Source organism: Pinus tabuliformis, chromosome 2_1 (genome assembly GCF_031772625.1).
Source record: "Pinus tabuliformis cultivar Carrire ecotype Pingquan chromosome 2_1, CPIR1, whole genome shotgun sequence".
Lineage (NCBI taxonomy): Eukaryota > Viridiplantae > Streptophyta > Pinopsida > Pinales > Pinaceae > Pinus > Pinus tabuliformis.
Window position 1 is genome coordinate 467596943 of NC_142299.1, and position 10460 is coordinate 467607402.

Consider the following 10460-nt stretch of genomic DNA (forward strand, 5'->3'; position numbering starts at 1 on the left):
AGCTGTGAACACACTATTATAACTTCAGTGGTCAACTTTGTCGTTTGCATGATACAACTATAATCTAGTATGCAGTATGCTACAACATCAATAAATCATTGAACTGAAGAACTCAAAGACGTATAGTTGGTGATCTAAGTGGGAAAGTTGATAATCTACGTGGGAAAGTTGATAGCAAGCAAGTGGCCGTCGAAGGAAAGCTAAGGTAAAATCAATCCTTTCTGATTAGACAAATGAATGTAGAGCAGTTTCTTGAGCTTTCTGGCTCGGATATGCTTTGCTCACCCTTGGCTCAATCCACCACCACGACTTTACTACAGTTACTCGCTGCAATACTGGGTTTCAGGCTACAGGGCTCTCTCCATGCACAGAGGGATAATTAAATTAGTCCACGGAAGCAGATAACAGCCACAGCCACGGTTCATTGCACAACAGAGCTCTTCAAACTCCTTACAGAGAAATTTACAAATTCTCTCAATCCTGCTGGCACCAAACTATACCAAGCTCTAATACCAATTGAAAGTCTGATCAGAGTACAACACAGCTGAGCATAACAATAACACAAAAGCAACACACTCAAAACACAACACAACTACGGCTGTTCAATTAAAACATAAGACCACACATGAATTTACAGCAGGTCAAGCAGCTACAGCTGCATTACAACTGCTCGGACTGTGCGTCCGGACTCAGCATGACTACCACAAACTACTGCTACAAGAGCATGCAGCTACAGCTGCGTACAACTTCGACTATATGCATTTCTGCTATGCCTCATCTCAATTTATACAGAAAAACTAAGTCGGTTGATTGGCCTTTCAAGTTAATAAGGTTAAGGCGGTGATGGTTCTTCAAAACTCAACAAGTATGGCGCCGCGCCCCTTCAAATCTGAGCAGGTCATGGCAGTGAAGGTGATGTGGTGTACAATGTGGCAGTGCGTTGTCAGGAGTATTTATTTCCAACATGACATTGTTGGGGATTTTTCTGGTAAAATCCCAAAAACAAAGAAACTTAACACACACAGAGACAATTCTCTGTTTCTTTGCCACAAGATCTTTTGCACAGGGAAGCTTTTTTTAAAAAAATCACTGACAACAGAGTATTACATATCCAGAAAATGATTTGTATTCATTAAAAACATAATGCCTGATACATATTCATCCTCTTTCACTCAGAGGGATTTACCAAAAAAAATACATTTAGCCAACAAAAACAAAACTCTGTCTCCTTCTGAGATTTTACACTGCTGGTGTGTAAAAATCCCTTCTTCATTTACTGCTGTAAAACCCTTCTTACATTCACTGCTGTGAAAAACATTTTACACATACTGCTGTAAAATAATTTTACATATGCAGTAAAATTTTACATTACATTCACAAAATGAAATCCTTACTCACACCATACGATTTTCATGCTTCCTCCTCGTTTTGTCTATTCGCACTGCTGTGCATTCATATCCTTTTACATTTCTTACATAAAAATGAATTTCATATTCACTGGTGTGCTCCCCTATTTTCTTTCGCTGCCGCGAGCTTGCTTCACACTGGTCTTCACTATATTTCATTAACGCTTTTTCTCTCTTGCACTGCTGTGCACACTTTAGTTTCTCTCTGTTCTCTTTTGCTGCAACGAGCTCACCTTTCTCGTTTTTTTTCATTCGTTATGTTTTCATTACACAAAATGGTCAACACAGAGCACATTTTGGCTCATTATATATATAAAACATTTTTACAAAACATATACAAAATCATTTTAAATATATGTTGACTTGCCCATACCTCCGTGTAATTGAAATTTAATGTTCTGCCAAAACTTACGAGCCACAATAAATAAGCATTGAATGCTTTTACGGCGGTCAAACTGAAATTTCAATTCACTCCACGCAAGGTTTTAAATGCTGGCTCGTATGCAGGTTTGACTGATGGACGGCGGAGAATGACGAAGGCGATCGGACGGCTGGAATGAATATCGGGAGGCCTTTTGCTGCTGAACTTTAGGCTCCGAAATGTCAGTCCTGCTGACGTATATAGAGGACCACGTGGCTGAGTATAATTGTATCGGGCTCGATTATACGGAAACTACTTTATGATCAAAGGCGGTCCGATATGCTCTAGTGGTTTGGAGGAGCGGTTTCGTGCTGCCTTCGCTGTCCAACTCTCGGCGTCCGCAACCTGCAGTTGGAATTAATATTCCAACACTCCCCTTTAATTTCAACTGTTGGGCATTCAATCATACCCAAACACTTCCTCACATAGAGGGATTCACCAACACTGCTGTTACAAAGATATCTTCCTCACATAGAGGGATTCACCAACTGCTGTTACAAAAATATCTTCCTCACATAGAGGGATTCACCAACACTGCTTCTGATGCAGTTCCACAACCCAATCAAAATATTCTTCCTCTTAACAGAGGGATTCACCTAAGACTGTGCTGAAGAGCACCTTCCTCTTGACAGAGGGTTTCACCAGTTTATACTAACAAGCATCTTCCTCTTGACAGAGGGATTCACCTAAGATTGTGCTGAAGAGCACCTTCCTCTTGACAGAGGGATTCACCACACTATATTGAAAAGCATCTTCCTCTTTAACAGAGGGATTCTCCAACATGCCTTCTTCAGAGGCACTTCAATTTGTCTCTTACATTCATTTAGTACATACGCGCTGCTGCACCTCTCTTGCTCTTCATGATTGCCCTTTTCACTGCTGTGTAAAAACACATTTCTTCTTTCTCTCTTAGCTCTGGTTTCATTTTCTTCGCACTGCTGTGCTTCTCCTTGCTTTGCATTTTTCTTATCGCGCTGCTGCACTTCACATTTCAACGCTGCCCCTTTTTCTTCTCCACACTTCTATGCATATTGCATTGCATATGTGATAAAAAACAAAGCAAAAACATTACATTTTTCAACATCGCTGCATATTACATTTCAGAGAGATTAACAAAAAGATTTCATTTGCGCTGTGCTGCGCTGCAATACATCCTCCACGCAATCTCCATGCCCTGCAGACTTTTCTTCTGCTTTTATGGCAGATTTAATTCCATATCTCTCCCCTATAAGAAGATCTTCATCAAAGAATGACTGTTAAAACAGTTCAGCAATAATGATCAATAATTACAGGCACCCCTTAACTGTATGCATCATCTTTCAGCAAAGTTTTCTCAAAAAAAACTTAGATCAACTCGGGAGCTCAAAGGGCTTTCAGACTGTATTTCCTTCCTTCTCCATACTTGTGTAACTTTCTTCTTTTGCATGGGTCTAGCTTGTGTAAGAGCCCATGTTAAGTTACAATCACGTGCCATATGCCCAATGTTATGACACTTGTAGCATTCAACATTGTTCATGAATAAGATTTCATGATTTCTTCTTGTAAAATTGTTTCTTGGAGGTTGTCGGGGACCATAACATCTATCTCTATGAAATGCTCTACAGTCTTTTGCCATATGACCAAAGTTTGAGCAATAATAACAATAACCATAAAATGAACTTTGGTACCTGGGAGATGGACGTTTCCTTGATGTACTTCTGAAGCCTTGCTACCTTGAGATCCTTTGATGATAACCATTGCATCTTGCTTCTTTGACATCAGCTACATTTCTTCTTGGAGCTGGTTTTCTGCTTGGAGTAGGATTTCTTCTATTTTACCCATGATCTTTCTCCTTGCCTTTGCTGGAACTAGGAGCATCACAATTTCTTTCCGGCTTCTTCACATCTCCTTTGCTTAAAGCATTTTCATTCTTGTTTGAAGGTTCACCTACATACCCAAGTCCTGATTTAACAGATGGAGATCTGTGATAGCTGAGCATGTCACCCAAGGCTTGAGAGCTCTTCATGATTTTTTTCATCCCTTCAACCTTTTTTCTGAGGAGGACAATCTCTTCTTCTAATCTTTCACACTCATTATTCTTCTTTGCAAGTTGTTCCTCGGTTTCTTCCTTGCTACAAGTAGCTTCAGCTGCTGCTATTTTAAGGGCAATGTTATCTGACTTCATTTTGGAGATTTCTGTTTGACTGCTCTCCATTTTCTTTTCAGCTCCTTGTGCCTGCTTCCTAGCTTCTTGTAATTCAGACTTAAGGGAGGAGACCTCTGCCTTGTATTGTCCAATTTCTTCTACAAGCTTGTTCACTCTCTTGTGCGTTTGTTCAAGTTGACTTGACAAGGCGTCTTCCTGCTTCTTTGCTCTATTCAACTGATTTGTCATGGATATGACTTCTTCATGATATTTCCTCTTGCATTGATCAAGCTCTTTCTTAAGCTTGACGAGCTCTTCATCCCTTTCTTTTACTTGAAGCTTGATGAGGTCAACCTTCTCATTTTCAGCTTCTATGATGGGTTCAGAATTTTCTTCTTCACTGATGGTCATGGTCAGTGCTCCCTTTGCATGAAGGTCATGAAGTCTGTCCCATATCTCCTTTGCTGATGAATATTTTCCTAGATTCTTCTTCACAGAATCAGGCAGCCCATCCAAGATTATTTTTGCTGCTTGTGCATTATACTCCTTGGATTCTTTATCCTTCTTGCTATCATCAATCACTGATTCCCAAATTTCAATCCCTTCAGACTTTAAGAAAGCCCTCATTTTTATTTCCCATATATCAAAGTTCCCATCGAACCTTGGAGCCTCAAATAGAATGCTTTCAAATAAATTGTCTTCTATTTTAGTAAAGGAGGGAGACACAACCTTAGGAGGTTTGGAGACCTTTTTCTTTGACCTTGCCATTCTTAACTATGTTTAAAATCCCTGACTGTGTTTTTAAAATGACTCACTATTTCTTCAACAGCAACACAGAAAATTAATATGAGAAATACCTAAATCCTTTTGCCTGAGACTTCACTCTGCTGGAGAAGCTTTCTCTACTGCAACAAGAATCTTTCCTTCAGCTTCTTTAACACCTTCAAAGAGCCCGGATTAGCTCTGATACCACTGTTGGGGATTTTTCTGGTAAAATCCCAAAAACAAAGAAACTTAACACACACAGAGACAATGCTCTGTTTCTTTGCCACAGGATCTTTTGCACAGGGAAGCTTTTTTAAAAAAAAGGACTCACAACAGAGTATTACATACCCAGAAAATGATTTGTATTCATTAAAAACATAATGCCTGATACATATTCATCCTCTTTCACTCAGAGGGATTTACCAAAAAAAATACATTTAGCCAACAAAAACAAAACTCTGTCTCCTTCTGAGATTTATTTTACACTGCTGGTGTGTAAAAATCCCTTCTTCATTTACTGCTGTAAAACCCTTTTTACATTCACTGCTGTGAAAAACATTTTACACATACTGCTGTAAAATAATTTTACATATGCAGTAAAATTTTACATTACATTCACAAAATGAAATCCTTACTCACACCATACGATTTTCATGCTTCCTCCTCGTTTTGTCTATTCGCACTGCTGTGCATTCATATCCTTTTACATTGCTTACATAAAAATGAATTTCATATTCACTGGTGTGCTCCCCTGTTTTCTTTCGCTGCCGCGAGCTTGCTTCACACTGGTCTTCACTCTATTTCATTAACGCTTTTTCTCTCTTGCACTGCTGTGCACACTTTAGTTTCTCTCTGTTCTCTTTTGCTGCAGCGAGCTCACCTTTCTCGTTTTTTTTCATTCGTTATGTTTTCATTACACAAAATGGTCAACACACAGAGCACGTTTCGTTTGGCTCATTATATATATAAAACATTTTTACAAAACATATACAAAATCATTTTAAATATATGTTGACTTGCCCATACCTCCGTGTAATTGAAATTTAATGTTCTGCCAAAACTTACGAGCCACAATAAATAAGCATTGAATGCTTTTATGGCGGTCAAACTGAAATTTCAATTCACTCCACGCAAGGTTTTAAATGCTGGCTCGTATGCAGGTTTGACTGATGGACGGCGGAGAATGACGAAGGCGATCGGATGGCTGGAATGAATATCGGGAGGCCTTTTGCTGCCAAACTTTAAGCTCCGAAATGTCAGTCCTACTAACGTATATAGAAGACCACGTGGCTGAGTATAATTGTAGCGGGCTTGATTATACGGAAACTACTTTATGATCAAAGGCGGTCCGATATGCTCTGGTGCTCTGGTGGTTTGAAGGAGCGGTTTCGTGCTGCCTTCACTGTCCAACTCTCGGCGTCAGCAACCTGCAGTTGGAATTAATATTCCAACAGACATATATTGGTCTGCGCTCTCTGTTTCCTAGCCTTTGGACTGTTTTGATTGCTGGATGTCTTCTTCATATCAGTATGCAGGGCTCACTGCGTCAACATAGCCCTCAAACTTCTGGATTGCTGGATGATTTTCTTTCCACTTTTTAGTATGGCTGGATGTCTTTTTCATCTCTGTCTACACGGCTCTTTACATAGCCCTTGGTCTTTTGGTTCGCAGGATGATTCATTTCTACTTTTTGTATGGCTTATTGAAGTGTTTTTATAAGCAGTGACGTTCTTTTCCTATTTTGAACTTGCACTAAGTTTCAGCCCAGGGATCCTTTGGTCTGAATGTTTTCTGTACTACCTTTATTTTTAATAGAAAGTGTTTTCTCTGATTGAAAAAAAAACTAACTAATCAACAATATAATGGCGAAATACTGTATGAAAATAACCTGTGACACCCCATTTCCAATAAACTACGAGAATATTATTTATAATTAGTTATTGCAAAATTATACACATATTTACTTTATTTTGTTTTCATGGCAGGTATTGGGTTTAAAAGCGTGTTTGTAATCACAAGTCAGCCTTGCATTTTTAGCAATGGATATAATATAAGATTCAGCGACGTTGAAAGCAGACCGAGTATTGGTCAGCTTGAAGAAATTTATGGGTCTCAGCTTCCCACTACTGTTATAGTTCTGCCTTTGCGCCCAGAGAAGGTAGAAGCTGTGAAGAAAGAGCTCTCCAGTATTCATCCTGAAGTTCTGTTGTTTATGTGTAAGATCAAAAAGCTTTCTGTTCGTGAGGTCCATGAAGATGCTCGTCTTAACAAAACAAATGCAATCTCAGTTTCACAGGAGACCAACTTTCGAAGTTTCGAGAGCGAAGACAGTGAATTTTTCACCCTGCAATTGTCATGTGAAGAGAATAAACGTTCCATGGGGGAATCCAGCTATTACATGTGGAGGCAACGTTTTCCTGTGAAAAAAGAGTACAAGGTTGATCAGAGGAAAGACTTGGAAAAATGGGCGATTACACTGGCTTTCCCCTTTGATAAACGCATTACAAGAGGAAAAATGGGAGCTCCTGGCATTTATGCTTTTCTTCCAACAGAAATGGTAACTGGTTTTCCATTTGTGATACAAGCAGATTTCTTACTGGTTTCTTCGAGAGAAAGTATCATTTTTGACAACAAATGGAACTAGGGAAAGTATCATTTTTGACAACAAATGGAACCATGGAATATTCCATTGTATTCCCTTGGCTTTCAGTTCAGCATTTCGTTTTTTGTCCACTCTGATTCCCCACCTTCATCAAAATCTCATTTTTATAAATATATTCCCCTTGGTGTTCCTTATTACCAGCATCTGGCACAGGTTAGAAATGGCATTCAGGCCCAGTTAAGAACGGAGGAAATAATTTTATGCGACTCCAGCTTTGTAAATAAAGATTTCGGTAGGCCAACAGAAACTCGGAAAATACTGCCATGTTTTAGGAGCATTTTGGGCAGAGCGAGACAAGAAGGTCGGGAAAGCGGCATGGATGCTTTCTTGGCTGGTGAAGTCAAAGTAGTCCATGCTTGCCTTGATGAGCCAGAGTTCCTTAAGATCTTGGAGTTCTTGAACGTGGTAAATGTGTCATTTGATTGGTATGCTGGTTGCATTCAGTCATCTGGTTGGCTGGAAGGGCTGCCTGAAAATTTATATGTGGAACTTCTTTGTTTTATATCTGAAAACTGGAATCATGGACTTTCAAGGCACCTGCAAAATACTCCGTTCTTGAAGCTTGTAAATATTTCTGCTGATACAGCCGTTTTAAATAATTCTGCCAGCAACACAGCTTTTGCATGTGTACCAAAGGAGGAAGCCAGTATTAGAATATATTTTTCTTCACAGCAGTCACACATAGCGTGGCTGACAGCATGGTCTGGAGAGCTTCAAAATGCTGCCCAACACCATTTCATGCCCGAATCTACTCACAAAGCCATTATGGATTTGGATAGTAACAAAGGTGAGAAACTGCGTCAGTGGCTGGAACAGTTTGCTAAAATTACACAACTTTCTATCCGAAGCTTCGCGAAGCAACTCCAGGAGGTTGTAAAAGCTTCAACAAATAGTAAGCTTGTTATCAATGCTGCACATTTTTTCCATTTTTCATCTGTAAGTGGGTACATCGATGAGCGAGATTTGTTCGATCTTTGCTCGACCATTCCTGTCGTGGATGAGCTTGGTATTATCAGACAGCGTAGATTTGTAAATAATCTCCTCCCTGCATCAATAAGTAATTGGGCCAAGTTAACGGAAAATAATCAGTGTACTTATTCGTGGTCTAGGCAGATTTTTTTTGCACTTTCTGAAGATTATCTTGTAGTACCTCCTTGTGCACGGGGTCTGCCAGGCGCAGGTAAAGATTTGGTTTCATTCATTGAAAAGCAGTTTGGTGCATTAGATATTCCACAGCTAATGCCTCCAAATGTCAATATTACTTTTGGTCCTTTGGCTAAGGAGACTGCATTTCTTCTGCTGGAGTGGTACCAGTATCAGCATAAGCTGTCCACGAACTGGTCGCAGCTTCATTCTTTTAAGCAAAGTGTATCACTAGGAAAATGGCTAAAAACAAGCAGGGGTTTTGAATCTCCCGCTAAATCTTTTTGGTTTGATTTTAATCGGAGCTAGGCAAGCCAATTAGAAGAGGACGACGTTCCATGTATTGACGAGGCGTTCTATGGAAATGCCATTTATGGATACAAAGATGCTCTTAAACTGGTAGGGGTTGTCACAGAGGTTGGACAAGGATGCGATGTTATTGTTGATCACCATATTCAAATGCACAAAGATTTTAAAACCATAGACAGGTTGTATAAGTATCTTCACGCCTCAAAATGGAAGCCTCATGCAACTATGGTGTTACCAATTTGGATTCCAGATGAGCTAAAATGGATGTTGGCAAAATCCTGTGTAATTCATGACGTAGATAGGCTTTTCAAATCGAGGTTAAAGGTCCTGGAAGGCTGCTACGATGAAGATTTGCTCAACTTCTTTTCAAATTCTCTTGGTGTGCCGAGCCATCCACGAATTGAAGACTACTGCATGCTCTGGCGGGATCAAACAGGAAATTATCATCATGGAATAAGTGAATCAGAATGTTGTTTGGTTTGGAAACATATTGTAGAAAACTGGTCGAGTTCCAGGTTTCTCATAAAACAATGTCTTGGAAGCAGTTGTAAAGTCCCAGTTATCACAAATAATGGAGATATCCGTGTTAGTAGCCCAGACCAAGCATATGTCCCGGATGACTTGCAGCTGAAGGATTTATTCCAAGGAGGCTCATCATTGGTAAATTTTACCTGGCACCCGGACCCTTCTGAAACTCAAATACCTTTGGACTCTTTGTTCTCAATTTATAACGATCTGGGGGTTCGGAATATATCCCGTGCTGTGAAGAAAACTGAAATCTCTATGCCACAGATGATGTCTTTGCAGAAGCTTCAGCCAGGGGAGGGGATATTGGGGATGGGATTGTACAAAATGCTTATTGCATATCTTGCAAAGCCTTCCTTCAAAATTCCAGCTGATAAGAGACATCAGGTTGTCAAGGCTCTCATAAATTGCCCTGTCTATAGAGTGGCAGAGCCACTCAGGATGGAATACTCTCTATTAGTGGTACAAAACATTAAAGTAAAAACAGAAACTATGGTAAGATGGGAGAAAGACCCCAAGCGGCTCTTGCTACTAACACCTGATCGAGACGATCAGAAGGCAAAGATGTTGTTTGTCAGTGATTTTGCTGAGGTAATCTCACAGGGTTTGTTAGCAGAATTTCCAGATCTGGTTGGAGGTCTATGTGAGATGATTAAATTAGGATGCGCTTTTGACTTCGATTTGCAACCAGTGGATTGCATGCTGCGGAGCAGAAACCTTCAGTTGTTTACTGAGGACAACCGCTTCCTTTCTTTCTATTCCAGCCATTGGGCTAGTGTTGCAAAGGTCTAGTGTGATCCTAGTTGGGTTGTGCCATTACAGATATAAAATTGCAAATCACAAGAGATGCCCGAGTGCAAGATATCTTGAGAAATGTTTTGTAAGGAGGGTATTCCCATAATTCTCATTTTCTATTTTGATATATTGCTGTACTATTTAGCATTATAGGTTTAAGGCGTGGCAGCGCCAGCAAGAATATTAGTATGCTCCCTGAAAGCAGGTTAGTCATTCGAATTAGGTATCTTGACTCTGCTATCGTTGAAGGAACCAGAATAGTTGTAATATTTGCTTTCGATATAATCGAAGACTCTTTTGATATATAAC

The 10460-nt window shown here is 39.8% G+C and overlaps 1 protein-coding gene across 1 annotated transcript in view; it reads left to right on the forward strand.

The window, feature by feature from the left end:
* The window catches only part of LOC149200947 (uncharacterized), a 54969-nt gene extending 44821 nt beyond the window's left edge, over positions 1–10148 (forward strand). The window contains exons 3-5 of the mRNA XM_089401130.1: positions 6703–7274; positions 7428–8747; positions 8832–10148. Of these exons, the coding sequence (XP_089257256.1) occupies positions 6703–7274; positions 7428–8747; positions 8832–10148 (3209 nt within the window). The remainder of the gene's footprint in view (positions 1–6702; positions 7275–7427; positions 8748–8831) is intronic.
* The last annotated feature ends 312 nt before the right edge of the window (positions 10149–10460 follow it).